General features: G+C 34.9%; 1 protein-coding gene across 1 annotated transcript in view; it reads right to left on the bottom strand.

Annotated features, from left to right (window-relative positions):
- Window positions 1–17787, bottom strand: part of LOC128553369 (tonsoku-like protein) — a gene marked incomplete at its 5' end in the record, with an annotated part of 32245 nt that extends 14458 nt beyond the window's left edge. The window contains 17 exons of the mRNA XM_053534507.1: window positions 385–1251; window positions 2393–2555; window positions 3861–4047; window positions 4924–5047; window positions 7218–7454; window positions 9263–9343; window positions 9708–9781; window positions 10854–11090; window positions 11291–11330; window positions 11505–11630; window positions 12019–12174; window positions 13434–13691; window positions 14694–14865; window positions 15215–15287; window positions 15716–15939; window positions 16642–16813; window positions 17667–17787. Of these exons, the coding sequence (XP_053390482.1) occupies window positions 385–1251; window positions 2393–2555; window positions 3861–4047; window positions 4924–5047; window positions 7218–7454; window positions 9263–9343; window positions 9708–9781; window positions 10854–11090; window positions 11291–11330; window positions 11505–11630; window positions 12019–12174; window positions 13434–13691; window positions 14694–14865; window positions 15215–15287; window positions 15716–15939; window positions 16642–16813; window positions 17667–17787 (3312 nt within the window). The remainder of the gene's footprint in view (window positions 1–384; window positions 1252–2392; window positions 2556–3860; window positions 4048–4923; window positions 5048–7217; window positions 7455–9262; window positions 9344–9707; window positions 9782–10853; window positions 11091–11290; window positions 11331–11504; window positions 11631–12018; window positions 12175–13433; window positions 13692–14693; window positions 14866–15214; window positions 15288–15715; window positions 15940–16641; window positions 16814–17666) is intronic.
- Between the last annotated feature and the right edge of the window lie 734 nt (window positions 17788–18521).

The following is an 18521-nucleotide window of genomic DNA, read 5'->3' as shown; positions in this document are numbered from 1 at the left end:
TTAAATGGAACAAACAAAATTTAGGAATATATCTTTTGTTCAAACATTCATAAATCTTTATAAATTCAATAGCTAATTATTACCTTTTAACTAGTAATATATGTCACTGTACAATGAAACAGAGACATATTTACTTGTTAAAAGTACAAAATGTGACAAGAAATAAAACAGTTTTCATTTAAATTCCTTTCTTATGTGTATGAAATCAACAGAAGAATTTTCTGTATAATCTAATTTCTGAAAATCTTGCCAAAGCCTTGGAGCAATTATGTAAATTATCTTGTGTTGCAAATAAATAAATGGTCATGCAGCTATAGAAAACAGATGAGACTCTGTTAAATAATAAAGTTACCAAAGTTTAAATGATTAACTGATGTAACTCACCAAATCATTATCCACCAGCAAAAGACTAACTAGGTCTTCAGGTGAAAAATGAGCGCCATCTTTGCCAAGTGTCAGTTTCAATTTCACTCCTCGCATTTTATAATATCTTGTGGCAGCTTCCTCAGCTAGCCATGAAAATGTTTTTGTTCCATCGTTGTCAACTACAGGGATCAGTAATAAAACACCTTCAACATTCACTTTTACTCTAATTACATTATTTAACGGTTTCTCCCTGTTTATAGCACTATTAGATTCTCCCACAGACTGGTTTATAATTATTGCACTATTTTGCTCAGACTGTGTACCTATTCTATCATTGAAATGTGTTCTGGTGGTTGCTGTAGTGATAGAACCACCAAAATCTGTCAGTTTCAGTTGTTTTTGAGGATTTTTCTTAACAAAAAAATTATTATTAGCACTTTTTGTTGCACTGATCAGTTGTTTTGGAGGAACTTTTTCTGCATCAGAATCATAATCGTTAAATATAACATCAACATCATTATTTCCTATCACAGTGTTGTCTAATTTGTCATCACTAACAGTATTTGTAATATCGGTTAATCTAGGATTTTCATTACTACCTAGTTCTTGACCTACCCCAGATTCACTCTCCGAGTCTGATTCAACAATTTTTATCCGTTTCTTCTGACTACTGTGAGAATCTCTTTTAAGTCTTTCAGGGTAGGGTAACGGACTTAATGAGCCTGACCGACTGCGTTTCCGGATATTTCCGGTTGACAGATATCCATTTACATCAACCTTTTTTGCTTTTGTGGGTTTAAGATCATCAATTAACCAGTCATTCTCTATAAAGTCTTCCTCTGCAATAAGTGCAGGCCCATCTGGATTACTTGTTCTTCTTGAAGACTGAAAACATGGAAAAAATCAGTTGATCATTCAACATTCTACAGGATTTTGACCAAAAAAAGTTTGTTTTATCGTCTCCGCTTTATTTATTATTTCAGAGTATATTAATTTTCTTACACTGAAATCTTGAAGATCAATTTCTTTCTAAAAATCATAATTTAGTCAATTATCTAAACAATTAAGCTTTCTATAAATTATTTCACTGAAAAGTAAATTCAAAAAGTCATAAAAAATTTGTCTGCAACAAGGAAGATGCCAACATTGAATGATACATGCCCCAAAAATGGTTGACAGAATAATAAATAAAAGTCCCGAACAACTCCAGTAAAAATTTCAGACAAGTCCCAAAAATATGGGCATGTCCACTTCATTCTGATGATGTATACTAAGTTTCATTTCAGACGGATGGGAACTGTAGGAGTAATTACACAATAGTCTGATTTAGTAATAATTCAAAGTCCTAAAAAGGGCTATAATTAAAACAACATCAGACATAAAAGTCCATGATAGTAAATGCGCATGTCCACTTCATGTTGACGATGTATACCAAGTACATGTGTGTGTGTGTTTGGGTTTAACGTCTTTTTCAACAATTTTTCAGTCATATAAACAACGGTGTCTACTTGTAGCAGTGAGCACAATGCCCAACTTTATAGTGCTGCCTCACTGGAACATCACGCCGTAGACACGTGGCATGATACCCACCCAGTCACATTATACTGACACCGGGCTGACCAGTCCTAGCACTATCCTCTTAATGCTGAGCACCAAGCGAGGAAGCTACTAGTACCATTTTTTACGTCTTTGGTACGACGCGCCCTGGGAGCGAACCCACGACCTCCCGCACTCAAAGCGGACGCTCTACCACTAGGCTATCGAGGCAGTATACCAAGTACATGGCATAGAAAACAAGAAACTGTGATGGACAGATGAGCACTTCACCATTTGCTTGCCAGGTCTTTGACATCTGGCGGCATTAAAACAAAATCCTTATTACTTTTAATAATTATGACAAATGTGTCTCAATGAAGCCAATATTCCCTGATTTAACTAATGTAAGTGTGGTGTAGTGTCTGTGTATCAACTTTTCAGCCATTATAACCTTAAGTTACTGACTGTTTCCATGTGTACAATCAATTACCTTTGGTTGTGAAGACTGGTTAGCCCTGCATGCTGACCGGCCTACTTTAGATATTGCTTGCTTGTAAGCATCTGTGGCACACTGATCATAATCATCAGGATCATCAGAGAAGCTTTGATAACTATTTTCAGTATCCATATGCACAGGACTGCGACTTTTGTTTCTGAAACAAGAAATGCATAACATACATCTGCAAAAGTTTGTTTTGTGATTCACACAGTTTTTCCAACAGTATTTCAACTATGTAATGGTGGACAGTTAACCTAACCAATGTTCCTGGTTTCTGTACCAGTACTAACTTGTTCTCAAAAAGTAACTGCCAGCTTCTCCACATGAAACAGAGGTGGAGGACTAAATGACTTCAGACACAATGTCTCTGACAAAGTGGTCACAGAAAACAAACGCATTGCCTGGAAGTCCTATTCATAACCCTGTCCTCTGTAGATATGTGCTCTCCCTATGGAGTAAAAATGGGCAGGCTAAGAGAAGTCTGGTAATACATAATTATGAAGACAGACATCTTCATGAAAATGACTTAAACAAGCACTGGACAGGGAGTCCTGTTAAATACAATGCAATTTGCTGCATTTTTGTGTCCACTACCAGGAGGATTCTAATTATCTTAACTGCAGCATAAACCAATGATCAGATATCTGTCAATGATGCATATACATGTACAACAGTGTGCTATATATATAGAATATAATAATGCCTTGTTATAATGTCAAGTCGAAAAAGGGACATAACTTTGCAAAAATGCAAAACAGAGCTACTGAACCTATGTTTAAAGCCATTCCCATCAGCAGATACTGAGATACCAGCTTACATATAAAACTTAACAAAATCAAGTTGATGATGCCAACACATGGCTGAGTGCAATATTCTATATATTTTTTCAATAGTCAAGCTAAAGAAACATTTAATTGTTCTTTCTGCATCTGAAATTTTCACACCTTCTGCAGAAAATGATGAAATTTTGGTGTATTTTATAACAAGAATCTAAAATGATAAAATACTTAGTTAAGTCTGTGTAAATTAAGCCAAGGAGTAAAGAAAACTTGCAGCTTACTGATGCTTTCTAGAACAAGCTTAGCTGCTGACACATCCACAAAACCATCTCAGCAATAAGCAGTTAAAGTGATTATAAGCATGAGGACGAGGCCTCCTTGGACATGTTGTTAAGGCCACTTTCTTCACATAATATTTCACCTGTCCTTCAACACCACATGTGCAAAACCCCCCAGAAGCGATGAAGATTTACATCATGTAAAGCCATCCAGCTGGCTTCCAAGTCAATGGATCTACCCAGGTACCCTCTCTTACTCAAAAAGATGCCCAGACAAGATATTTATACCTTCCTCCTACACTAAAAGCTGTGAAGTCACCATATGACCTGTATTTGTGTTGTTAAGACTTTAAACCCAACCACAAAAAGTTATCATACAAGGAGAATAAAACACATCAATACCTGGAATTTCTAATCAAGGAGCCATCACTGTCCGAGTCACTGTCAACAATCACATCGTTTCTAGATTGTCGTTTTTTATCAGCCTTTGGCTTCCGTGTAATTGTTGGCAAATTCTGACTATAGCTTTCAGACTCTGGAACCAGAGCAGCTGGTTTAGACTGTGTTAAAACTTTGTTCCTTGAAGTTCCTGTATTAATTAAGCACATTATAATTATAAGAATGCAGTGTGCCTGTTTGTTTCTATTTGCTGGGTGAAAATGGGGGCTTTAATGCAATTTTTCTGTAGTATATCATTTATATACATCAGTTGACATTACTAGTGTTTCCAGATATCTTAATATTTTCTCTTGTGAAAACTTGAGCTGCTTTTGAGAAAAGTGCATGTCTCCCACAACTGCCTAATCATCTGAATAGTTATATATCTGAGTCAACCATGCACCAATGACTTAAGAGTGTGGATACTGGCATCTGCGTATGTACCAATGACAGAGTGCAGATACTGGCATGCCATTTTCGGTAATTCAAGGGCCATAATTCCAAAGTGCCTGGGCCGATTTGGCTAGTTAACTGAACTTGGCCGAGGACTTACTGGCAAACACATTTTGTTCAAGTTTGGGAAGATCGGATGAGAAATGTTCAACTTACAGCACGAACAAGAATGACAGACAGACGGATACACAGACAAGAGTAAATCAATATGTCTCCCACCACAGTGAATCAAACACAGAGTTCCATGACCTATTAAAGTTGTATTTTGTTCAGTCAATAATCAAGGAGAAACTTACTATTTACCTAGGACTCAAACCTACAACCTGTGATAAGTCAATTACTATATAACAAATAAGCTTACAGGGCAAACTTTTATTACTCTTGTTATAAAGACTGTCAGCTATCCCACTGAGTAACCTGACTCAACATGTGTATTATATTTAATATAACAATTTTACATATTTAATTCTTTCAAAAATGTAACAATTTCACGTTCCAGTATAATGCATTTCTTAATGTATCTGAACCGTATTTTTTTATGCTTTTGTACTATTAGCAATTTGCTAAAGCATACCTCTATAGACAGGAGTTTTCTCTCTCAACATTCCTATAATATTATTAAACTGTATCTCTGTTTTTCTATCCACCTCGCCATTTTCTTCTCGCAACTTCATCAAATGATCTAAAGCTGTCATTTGCTGAAAAGAATAAGCAAAGACCAGTATGGTCAGAATTTGTTCATATTGTGACTGTTTAGATTTCTGGTATGTAGTTTTCACGCTCAGTTCTTCTGAAGCTACACTGGCTCAGTTTATGTGATAAGAAGTGGTGCAGGGGTACAGCCTCTGCCCCTCAGGGCTTGAATTCAGAGCATAAACACATGGGTCATCTCAGCACATTTCTGCATAGCTTGAATTGCTCCCTTGCAAAGATTTCATCCAAAAACAAGCCAAATTCTGTAGCAAGGTAGACACTGAGGGGCAAAAGGAATTCATAAATGTGTTAAGAAACCAGCACTGTGCCAACAGCCTTCCTGCATAATGACAATAAGAGTGACATCTCAAATAATAAACAAGAGGGCCATGATGGCCCTATATCGCTCACCTGGTTAAATGGTTGCTATGAAGATTTCCATTTAAGCTTGACCCCGGGGTCATGATTTGAAAAAACTTGGTAGAGATCCACTAGGCAATGCTACACACCAAATATCTAAGCTCTAGGCCTTCTAGTTTATTTCCAGACATTTTTTGGAAGATTTTCCTATGTACAATCAAGTAACCCCTGGGGCGGGGCCAATTTGAAGCATGGGGTTTTGATTTGAACAAGTTTTGTAGAGGTCCACTAGGCAATGCTACAAGTCAAATATCTAAGCTCTAGGCCTTCTGGTTTATTTTTAGAATTTTTTTGAAGATTTTCCAATGTACAATTAATTTACCGCTGGGGCGGGGTCAATTTTACCCAAGGGGGTCATGATTTGAACAAAGTTTGTAGAAGTCTACTAGGCAATGTTACATATCAAATATCTAAGATCTAGGCCTTTTGGTTTATTTTTAGCAAATTTATGAAGATTTCCCTATGTACAATCAAGTAACCCCTGGGGCTGGGTCAATTTGACCCTGGGGGGTCAAGATATGAACAAATTTTGTAGAGGTCCACTAGGCAATGCTACAAGTCAAATATCTAAGCTCTAGGCCTTCTGGTTTATTTTTAGAAAATTCTGAAGATCTTTCTGTGTACAATCAAGTAACCCCATGGGGCTGGGTCAATTTGATCCAGGGGGTCATGATTTCAAATTTTTTTTGTAGAAGTCTACTAGGCAATGCTGCATGTCAAATATCTAAGATCTAGGCCTTCTTGTTTATTTTTAGAATATTTTCCTATGTCAAATCAAGTGACCCCTGGGGCTGGGTCAATTTTGACCCCGGGGTCATGATTTGAACAAATTTTGTAGAGGTCCACTAGGCAATGCTACATGTTAACTATCTAAGCTCTAGGCCTTCTGGTTTATTTTTAGAAATTTTTTGAAGATTTTCCTATGTAAAATCAAGTGACCCCTGGGGCTGGGTCAATTTTAAACCCGGGGGTCATGATTTGAACAAATTCTGTAGAGGTCCACTAGACAATGCTACATGTCAAATATCTAAACTCTAGGCCTTCTGGTTTATTTTTTAATTTTTTTTAAAGATTTTCCTACAGAAATCTATGTAAAATCAAGTGACCTCCTGGGGCGGGGTCAATTTTGACCCCGGGGTCATGATTTGAAAAATTTTAGTAGAGGTCCACTAGGCAATGCTACATGTCCAATATCTAAGCTCTAGGGCTTCTGGTTTTTGAGAAGAAGATTTTTTAAGATTTTCCTATGTAAAATCATATGACCCCTCGGGCTGGGTCAATTTTGACCCCGGGGTCATGATTTGAATAAATTTGTTAGAGGTCCACTAGGGAATGCTTCACACCAAATATCTAAGCTCTAGGGCTTCTGGTTTTTGAGAAGAAGATTTTTAAAGTTTTTCCTTTCGGTTGCCATGGCAACCAGAGTTCTGCATGGAATTCAATTCTTTGAAAATATTTTGAAGAACTTCACCCAAGGAACATTCCTGCGAAGTTTGGATGAAATTGGCTTAGCGGTTTATGAGGAGATGTCGTTTAAAGTAAAAGTTTACGGACGGACGCCGGACGGTGAGTAATCACAATATGCGCCCTCAACGCAAAACTAGTCTATCTGCTTCTATTTCTATATATACTCAGACTAGTTTCACGTCGAGCCCTCGAATAGTTCACCCTAAGCCTTTGGCTCAGGTGAGCTAAAAAGCAATGATTATTCCTCTAATCAACCTGTATATACATACTGTGAATTAAAGTACATACATGATCATCTTTCGCAAGAGCATTTGCCCCATATTTTAGTAACAGTTCCACAATATCCAGCCATCCAACACTGGCTGCATCAATTAGAGGTGTCATTCCCTGACATTTAGGTCCGCCTCTATGATTGATGTCTGCCCCATGTTGTAACAGGTACTCTGTGATGTCATACCAGTTGTTGTTTGCAGCCTCATGCAAGGGAATCCAACCACTGTTATCCTGAACATTTACTGGGTGACCCTAAAATTTCAAATATTGATTCTAAAGTAAAATTATTTCATTCAACTGCAACAAAATTCAGTAGTTTCTGCCAAAACGGCTACTATGTCATCCATGGTTCATACACATTCTTTCAGACAAAATTCCCTGACATTTCCCTGACTTTTCCCTGACATGAAAGCATTTTTCCCTGACTTTTTGGTTCGGTACGATACAAACCAAGTCACCTAGTATGACTTTTGTTATCTTAAAATGTGCACATTTACTGGTTCAATTTTAAATGAAAAATAGAATGTTGGCCTCCAACCCTTACCTCCTTTTTTTGACAAACATTTACATTGTTTAATATTTTGTTTGTTTATTCCAAATCAACTGGATATGGAGCTGGTGATTATACAAAACACATTGGCAAGCAAAATGACATGAATTATCATGCATTAAAAAGTAATCAAATACACTGTTTCAAACAAACAAATGTTTTTATGTTATGACCAATAGACAATAAAGCAATTACTTTTGGAAACCTGAATATATTAGCCAAATCGAACTGTTTTTCTGAACATAGCTTTACTAAATTACATTAAAATGGAATTGTCATTCTGATTACCAATTAAAAAGAGTAACATCTATAGGATATATACCATGCAAAACACCTTGGTAGCAAAAGCATGTGTAATGGACACTATACAGGAGAGAAGGGGATCGAATCATTAGATATAGCCATCACCAGATTTGCTCAGGAGGTAAGGGGTGCAAATCCCTTTCAGTTTCTTCTATATGGAATTTGAAAAATATGTAGAATATAGATATATGCATATAATTTAAAATTATGCTTTAATTGTTTAAGTGTGATAGCTTTCATGAAAAAGGAAATATTTGAAGAAAGTGCCTTAACCTTTACAAATTGTTGCCTAACCAGATCAGAAAATTCCCTGACATTTTCCTGACATTTTCCAAATTTCAAAATTTCCCTGACATTTTGTAAAATTCCCTGACAATTCCCTGACCTTGAAAAAAAATTTTTTTTCCCTGACTTTTCCCTGACGCGTATGAACCCTGTCATCAGGACACAAACTTCAAATTTAAAATAATTATAATTCTAGATAAATGGGCATTTTTAATGTTCCTTAGTTTATATTCTCCAGTAGGGGCATCCACAAAAACTAATCCCTCTAAAGTATTAATGGTTTCAACGAAATTTTTTCCTTCAGAGAAAATACTTTTTTTCGTAGTAATCATTGCTATGTTCAAGAACATGTCCAGTGCTGCTAGTTCTATGAAGGATACCAAAGCTGGTGAAGACTTACATCTAAAAACATTTTTCTTTAAATTTTAGAAAAGAATACTATTGATCTAAATGCCATGTACTGGCTGTTGATAAAACTTCAGAGCTACTGATGTCTTACTTTTCACTGTCTTTTTGTGTATAGTTATGAAGTTACTATGTTTGTCAGCTGAGCTTATAATTTTTTTAATGTCAGGTCTAGGGTCACACCCACACAACCATAGTCATATGGCGAATTTTCCTTTGGGCTGTGTTTCAGACAAGGGTTGGCACCTGGGTAGAACCATCAACCTTATGTAATTCAGCTAGATGGCTTCCTCACATGAAGAATTCTACAACCCAAGCGAGGTTTCAAAACCACACTGGTGACGGTTTAGTGATTCGAAGTAAACTACCTTAACGACTTGGCCGAGGAGGTCTGTGTTTACTAATCAATGAAGGTAGCCAGTCCATCATTGTACAAAATAAATGGTATCACAATATCTACTGTTTCTGGAAAAATGGAACAACAAGTCTCATATTAAAGTAAAGATATTATGATTACCTCTGCAATCAACTGCTTAACTTTCTGCAATTCCCCCTTGATACATGCACGGTGTAATGGAGTCTCTCCAAAATCATTCCTCTGAAGGTAATAAAACAGAACAGAACAGAAATTTAATTTAGCATTAACTGCATATGCACCTTTATAGCCATTACAATAAAGAATAGTCAATGAAATTGTAGCTTCCCAAATTTAACAAGAAATTACAATGCATTATAAACTTTAAGGTTAACTTTAATTTCTATATTCAGTGTAACCACAGACATCAAAATGCACGTTTTGGTTACATTTTGACATTTCTAAATAATTCATGCATAAGTTACGTATACACACATAAACATTACACATACAAGCACAGTTAACATGCTTATTGTTGTGGAAGTATTTCATTACACATGTCAAAATTCTATGCTATGATTTTCACACAACCTATCAATATCCTTACTTTTTGCTCCTTTACTCGTTTTCCATTCCTCCTTGCCATTCTCACAGTTTTCACAACCATCTCCTCATCTTCTTCTGAAATGATACATCTGTTTTATTACAAATCTTTCAATAGATTATTAAAATTTAGAAGTGTAATATTTTGTATCTAATAATTTCAGTTATACAAAGATGATCTTAACATTGTATGATTTATGCTCCTGGGAAATGCTTGGTAGAATAATAAAGTATAAAGTTAAACTAGATGTATGTCCATAGGACACATATGCCCCCACTCCCGTCACTGTATGCCTATTTTTGACTTAGTCAAGGGTCATAACTCTGGTCTGGCTGTGTGAAATACCAATTAAAACACCAGGTGCACAACTTCACATGCTGAATAACAATCCTGTAATGTTTCATAACTCTAGGCCAAACACTTTTTGAGATATGCACAAAACAAATTTGGATGGATGGATTGACAGACAGATGGACTAACAAGGGAAAATCTAAGTGCCCCCAGACCACCCAAAAATTTATTTTTGCGTTCACAATGCACAAAATTTATCAAGTCAAATGCTATGAATAAAGGCCATGTTCCAAAAACCAGGCAACTCTATCTTCAAATGAATAGTTTTAAATATGTAAGAGAAAAGATGCAAACCAGTTACAGCTATTCCTCGCCCTAGGTCTTCTTACTAGGGCTGGAACGATTTCAAAATTTTGAAACTGGTTAATCGTTTGTATGAAATCGAATTGAACCGGTTAATTGGCTGCCATATTGAAAATGCTGTTTAATTTCCTGACGACCGTATCAAGGTACTTCCAGCAGCTAACTTCATTTAGAACTTACGGACTTGATTGTTTGCAAGCAGTATGATTATTAATAAGTCATATTTTGGTGTATTCTATTTTAAATATATCACGACAGGTAAATCAGAGACTCTTATGTTGATGTGTTTAAGCGGAAATATACTGCGGGTCTATGTGCTGTATACATGCAGTTACATACATTTTATTGGAATTGTAGGATTTTTATTGTTTGAGAGCAATTAGCGGTTTTGCAAAATTGAAACCAGGTTTACCTAGTAATCGAATCGAATCCAATTAACCGAGTAATTGTCCCTGTCCTACTTCTCACTCCAAAATAAAATAAGTATCAAATTACCAGATTCTGTCAAATCGGACATTTCCACTTCATCTTCAGTGTTCACAAAGTCTCCAAAATCTGTATCATCATCTTCTGTAACCTGACTTTCTTCTTCATATTCCATGTCCACAATGTTATACTTTGATTTTATATGGTCTAACTGATCCTTTGCTTTCTTCAGTGACTTCTCATCTTTGTGGATTTTGAATAGTTCTACCAGACAACTCAATGCTCGACACTGTAGTGAAAGAGAAGCTATATATTTTGAGATTTAAACCGTACTTACAGCCAAGCTTAAACAACAACTTTCCTGCATTAATGGGCGGACTGAAGACCCTAAAAAGCTGAATCTTCATCCCAGCATCATTTCAGACTCAGGGCACCTAAGTTGAACCATCAACCTCAATGGTTTCCTTAGATGGAAGAATTCATGCCACAGTGAAATCAAGTCATACTGAAACTCAAGCCAACAAGCCTCAAGACTCCTGAATGACTCTAAATCAGCATACAAAACCATTGGTCTTCTATGTATTTTCTTCATCCCCATAAATTATCTTCTCATACGAAACCAACATTTAAACTGCCCCTACTTTTCCCAATGTCATTAAACTTTCCATATATAAAACATCAATAGTAACATTGATACCTAAAAGTTATATACTAGAGTACCTGAAGCCTCCTATTCCCTGCCTTTTTGGCTGCATTATGTGCATTAACATACGAGTTCTGTACTTTTTTGTAATCCACATCATTCTTCTCCTCGTAAGCTGCTATATTTAACCAGCTCCTACATATCTGCAAGTTTAAACTGTAAATCTGACATTTCTCTTCAAAATACAACTCAACTTAAACCTAAAATGACCAAAAACCTCTTTCTGCTGAAATTTGTGATGATATTCTCCAGCCATAGCAAGACCTCAATAAAACACAGATCATACTACCTTAGAATATAATACTCAAACTAGATAGATTATGAATATGATTTTTCTTCAAAATATATACAGCACAACTCAATTCCTTATACTTAAAATAAATTAAAACCTCTTTTTGCTGAAATTCATGATAATATTATGCACAAAAGAGCTATATATAATATAAACTGTTACTGGTAGACATGGAAATGCTCAATATTAATATGATTTATTTTGTATGTAAATATTGTCTCTACCCATCATGTTTATACCTGTTCATGATTATCATCCCCGTAGCATTCTATTTCCTTTTTATAATACACTATAGCTTTATCGTACTGGAAGCAGTCACTGTACGTCTGTGCGAGGGAAATGTATGTTGGTATCAACTCTTTTCTCTCCTTGTTAACTGCAATACTTGCTGTCAGCTGTAACGTAATTAAATGAAAATAAGATTTCAACCATTCTGTCAATTTCTTTAATTGAACTATTCAGGCAACAAGTAACTTGTCCAAATTCCCTCAGCCAGAAATCATTTTGATTATAAATATTGTAAATGTCCAAATTCCCTAAGCCAGAAAACATTTTAGTTATAAATACTGTTATTGTCCAAATTACCTCAGCCAGAAAACATTTGTTAATGTCCAAATTCCCTCAGCCAGAAAAAGTTTTAATTATAGATATTGACTTTCAGGAACGCTGATCAATTGTTTACCTTTAGTGCACCTACCAAGACTATGAAACTGTCTGTTTTACAAAACTACAGTCAAACCCGTATTGAGCAGCCTGTCAAGGAAATATATATAAAAACATTTGCTTAAGGCAGGTGACAGTTTAAGGCAAGAGGAAATAAGAAAAGTCAATCTGTGATATCTACTGAGTGGCTACTTATGGCTAGCAGCTGTTCAATACAGAAGACTGCTAAGACAGGTTCACCTGTATTCAAAATTTTCAAAATATAACTGCAATATTAAAGCCAACAGAAAATGAAGGTTGTGCATGCACGCTTATAAATGTTAAGAAATTGTTGAACAATCGTTTAAGGCAACAAACACTGACATGTTATAAAATTCATTACAACAGAAACAGCTAAAATTTCAGTAAGGTGTTTCAACCATACATACTACCCTTTTAGGACCAGGTCAAAAACCAAATATCTCTTTACAGCAATGACAGCAGCTGCAACTACATTTACAGCTTTTATTTTTTCTAATTCTATTCATCTTCAACTGTCTAAATGAATTTCAAAAGCTAGAACTGCAAGACTATCTCACCAGACTTGCTTTCTAAGTCAATTTCTATTTTCATTTACCAAGCCAAAAGTTAACAGTCAAATGGGATTTCAAAAAAATAAAACTGCTGATGTTGCACTTACATTGCCCCACTTTATTAACAGGTTTTGGATTCAGTGCTTTTTTCAACAGTATTTCAGTTATGTAATGTCGGACAGTTATCCTAACCAGTGTTCCTGGATTCTATACCAGTACTTAACCTGTTTTCACCTTCTCCACATGAATCTGAGGTGGAGGATGATATGACCCGAGACACAATGCCTTTTCATCAAAATGTAACAAGAGAATATACGCCTTGCCCGTGGATCAAACTCTCAACCCTGTGACCTGTAGATCTGTGCTCTCCTTACTGAGCTCAGCAGGCAAGCTAACAGGAAAAGTTAAAGGATACTAACCACTTTATTGTAGTATGATATAGCTAGATCATACATCTTCAGGTCTACAGCACAATCACCTAGTTTATCATAGTGGGGTATCCTCCCTAACAGGTCTTCTTTATTTATCTTTCTCATAGATTCCATAGTTTTCTCCATACATAGAACTGAAATTACAAATGAAAAAAATTCTTCTATTGAAAAACAGAATTGATTCAGCCAGCATTTAGAGATGCAGATAACTTTAATAAGGTTGCAAATTCTATACTTTGATACTTTCTATGAAATCTAAATGTGCAACAAAGTGAAAATTAGTCCACAATAAAAAAATTTCCACCATCTGGTTAATGCATGATATTAAGTTATACGTATTCAAAAGAATGTAAAATCAGATAATTCTTTTCAAAGACACTTACTTCCCAGCAGTAGTACTGTTTAAAAGAAACATTTAAAACAGTTCTTACCTGACTTGTAATAAGCAAGTATTTTGGACATTTCTTCTTCATTAGTCTTGTAAACTTTACCAGTCTTCTTTAACAAATGACGAGCAGATGGGTATTTCTTCAATTTAATAAAAACCTAAAAATTCAATGAGAACCCATACTTTAACACAAAAAATTCGATCTGAAGCAACTAAACAGAAATATAAAACATAAATCCATACATTTCAACTTAAGAAAACTGAAGAATTTGGCTAATTTTGTTGTTAAACAGTTTACATTGAACTTGATTTATTACCCTACTTTGGATTTTAATCTTAAACATGCATGATACATTTTTAAGTCATTTTGACCTCAAGCAAGTAGGAACACAAAAGAGCTTCAAGTAAAAAGAAAAATCTTTCCAACAGGAAGAAAGTAATATGAAATCATTAATATTTGTCGGGGAATAATTTTCACAGACTTTGTGGTTACATCAATCCATGAAATCAAATCCTGACAAATAAAATGTTTTATTTATTCTATCTTTGCAATTTAAAATCCATGAATTCACATCCCCATGAAGCTGTTATTTTTCCAAAAACCGCAAGTTTAACACCCATAAAACAGTATATGAATATAGAATGTATAAGCAACACTTTAAAACACCTTTAAACGGTAAACTGGCATAATTACATTTTATCAAGAAGTAAAGTAACCATCATTGGATTAAATATGGCAAATTGAATTTGCACAAGGTTGTGCATTTAAACAACCAGCAAATGTTAAATGACATGTCAATACAATAGCCCTATCAATGAAGACATTTACATACATACAATTAAGCATACACAATGCTTACCTGCATTTTGAGCCAAAGAGCATCTGTCTCCAATGCTTTATTTTTCAGTTTCTTAGCAGTTGTGTACGCCTCATCTAGAAATTTCCCAGCATCCTCCAACTTATTGCATTTGAGGTAGATATCTCCTAAAGCCTTCTGACATACATATAACATATCTAATAGGTAATGTTTCCTGAAATAAAACATTACAAATATAGTAAGCATGGTTCTGAGCTAAAAATGACAGGAAAATACCACATAAACACAACATAGTTTTCCAACCATAAATGCAAGCAGACATTTCTTTTTATATAAATTTAGTAACAACAACCTACAAAGTACAATACGACCCCCTTTACCCAACATGCAATCCGAAACATTGACCTTACTTTAAGTGTTCTACAGGCATGTCAGTTGTTTAACAAGATATTACCAATAATTTATTGTGGTCTATAGTCTATAATATATGGCCACAAAATCAATAAAATTATATATCTCATAACATTTATAGAAAAGTTATTTCCTTTAGCTGAACTACTTACTGACATAAAGACAAAGCTTTATTTAGGTACTGCCTACTGGTGTCTGAATCTTCTAACCCATCATACACCAGACCTGTAATGATTAAACATAACCTTCGAAACTGTATAATGATTTCAAATTTTAAACTTTTTTTACCGTTTTCTGCTACTTTCTGAAAAAGAAAATATATACTCTCTTCACATGCCAAAAGTTTGCAATTTTCAAAAACAATTCACATCTCAATTTAACATCCTGTAACTTGATTTGCCTATTTTTGGATATGTATTGTTTTGTGTGATCATTCAAGTATTACAGCTTTTAATAAAAGGAAAGTTACATTTATAAATTATCTGCAGGAATCCTATGTAGCTCCTTAACAAAGCTCTGTAAGGTTGATACTTAGCTTGTTCAACTAACAAAGCTCAGTCAGATTAATTCTCAACAGACATGCATACCAAATTTCAGTAGATAATGCTTCAACAATTTCTGCTGTCATGAGTTCAACCTCTTGATAAACTCACCTAAGTTATAAAAATTTCTAGCCTTCATGTCAATAAATTCTTTCTCATCAATGGTGGCTTTTAGCTGATCACATATCTCGAGACTTTTCAAATAGACATTTTCTGCTTTCTTACTGGCTCCCCTCCTCGTCTTCATGCTGAATGACCTCTCATTACTCTGTTCCAGAAAGGTGTTACCAATGGTGGTGAGGGCTCGCTGTTTTTCTACTAAGTCGTCACATTCTCTGAAAATATGGTACAACAATAGTAGTTACTCATGAGTTTGTGCCTAATGTAGGTTGGGTAAAACTTGCAATGGTTTTCTTTTAGCTAATATTTGTGAACTGTGAACTTTTTTTAGGCACCAATTTTCTAAATTTCTAGGTTCAGAATTAAATCGCAATGAACAGATATAAATTCTATTTTACTTCAACTTTTGAAATACATTATTTCATGGTCCCACAAAAAAAACTAATTGGTGGTAACCAGGTAAGTTTTTGATTATAAATTTAATAATAACACAGTACAAATGATTTCCCTTAAAAAATATTTTAAAGGGTCAAAATGTCTTTGTTTAAAGTTAGGCTGCCAACATTTTTGTTATGAGTATTAGTAACTATTTCTTGTACTGTTTTCAATAATTGTTTTTTCATGTATTTGTCAAAGGTTTGTCTACTGATTAACTCTGTAGGAAGTATTATGGAATCCAATGTTTTAGATTATCTCCCTTTATGAATTTAACTGCGCAAATTCATGTGCAATATTGAAAGCAGTACTTTCTAACCACATAATTATTCATACTCTCGAGATACTTTAGATTTATGTAGCTGCTCTATATATTTTTGACATAAAATTAAAAGCATTATTATTATGGAACTTAAATGTTAGTTTCACTGTACTAAATTTATCATCCCTTCTACTGTTGACCAATTCAACATTTCTGATACCTTGCCAATGACAGATATTTCTCATGTAAACTGTGTGCTTTTTCATAGTCTTTCTTCTTGCAGTAACACTCTCCTAGTGTTCTGAATGCCACAGCAATATCAATCTTCCTACCCAGTACTTCCCTCAGTCTGAGGGCTCTTTCATGCTCCTCGACAGCTGTCTCAAATTCTCCTGAAACAAAATACTTCAAATTAAAATAAAGATAAGATACAAATACTATCCATCATCTGACTGGCATGAATGGAGTTCAACTTTTAAATCCATTTCAATGGCTACCAGTACCATTGGTTATGCTACTGCTTGACTTGAGCAGCCTTCAGGTCATTATAATTGTCAGAAAATTAGTTTAATTTTGCAGGCAAGGAGTTTTGTGCATAGGTTTTGGCAAAAACAGCTATTTGCTACCAGCTGATAAAAACTGATAGAATTTGAACTTTGAACAAAAATTGAAGGGGCATTTTATTGCTTGAATGGAATTAAAGTCTGTGGATGATGATCAGATCCCGATCAACTCAAATACAAAATCAACAAAAACAAGTTCCCTGTGAATTTGTGAAAATGCATAATTTACAGTATCCAATATCAGTTAGTTTTTGTTAAGGTAGTTCGTCCCATTTGACAAACCGGAAGAAATGGTGTGTCATTTTTCCGGACAACATACATTGAATAAAGCCTGGACTCAGTAGATGGGAACGAGAATCATTTTATGAATAACTAGCAACCTGCGAGTAAATACCTTAACTCTTATCATACTAGACATGATTGATTCTGCCTTTGCGACCAGTGCAGATCACGCTCACCCTGCACATCTGTGCAGTCTGATCATGACCTGCACTGTTTCAGTGTTTGCCATTCAGTCACTGAGTCGGTATCTTTTTGGTCAGCACCCCTTTTAACAGTTAATGGTGCTGTCCAAATTGAAAGATGAACAAGTTCATTATAGAAATTTAGCAGGGTAAGGGTTAAAACTGCACAGTTAATATAGAAACAGTGAAGAACTCAATGTCATATAAAGAATGGTTACCATATTTTTCATAGATGTCACCAATGTAGTTTGAGACCCTAGCTTCATTTTCCAGATTGCCTTTTCGTTCGGCTTTAAATCTCTGCTTCTTGTAAGCTGAAAAATTACGATAATGGACATGCTATAATGTAATTGCATAAACCAACAAGAAACAACTTCCTTTGTAGATCAGTGTTACTGAAATTATTCATAATATCTCTTGTGCTGTTGTTGGAGCCTTCTAACGGTTGTGTTGACACTACTGAATATACCTAACTTATTCTTCCTCAATTGTATTTCCTCTTACAGACACTCCAGTATAACTTTAACATGAATTTCAGTTGTGAGTCAAATATCTGTAACTTATCATGCCTAAAGATTTAGGTCAATTTATTTATTTTCCGTTAAATGCAGCAATACTGACTACATGCTGATTTTTCATTTGGCATCATATGATACTGGTACTAAGAAAAAGCATTACCATATTAAATTTTGATCTCCTTAAATCTTTAATATCATTAAGGTTTATCACGTTTAGAGAACTGAAATGACGTAACAAATTACTTAATCCACATGTTCTGATCATGCAGAATAGTTTGCTAGACATCACACAACTTAATTATTCCGCCCGAACTGCAACTCTTCACTGTGATTTTAACATTATTACACTAATACAGAGATCTGAATGGGCCTAAGTCATTCACCTGAGGAAGACTTAGACCCTTTGACAACTAAGAGATTTGATCAAATGTAGTAAGCATCATTGAAATAGTAATATAAAGCTTTTTCTATTTTATACTCCGATTGATGGCCCCAAAATGCGTAACCATTACATTACCTGAAAAATCTGAGCTTCAGAAATGTTAACATACTGTT

This window comes from Mercenaria mercenaria, unplaced genomic scaffold (assembly GCF_021730395.1).
Source record: "Mercenaria mercenaria strain notata unplaced genomic scaffold, MADL_Memer_1 contig_3750, whole genome shotgun sequence".
NCBI classification, from domain to species: Eukaryota; Metazoa; Mollusca; class Bivalvia; order Venerida; family Veneridae; genus Mercenaria; species Mercenaria mercenaria.
This window is presented reverse-complemented; position numbering and strand designations above follow the sequence as displayed.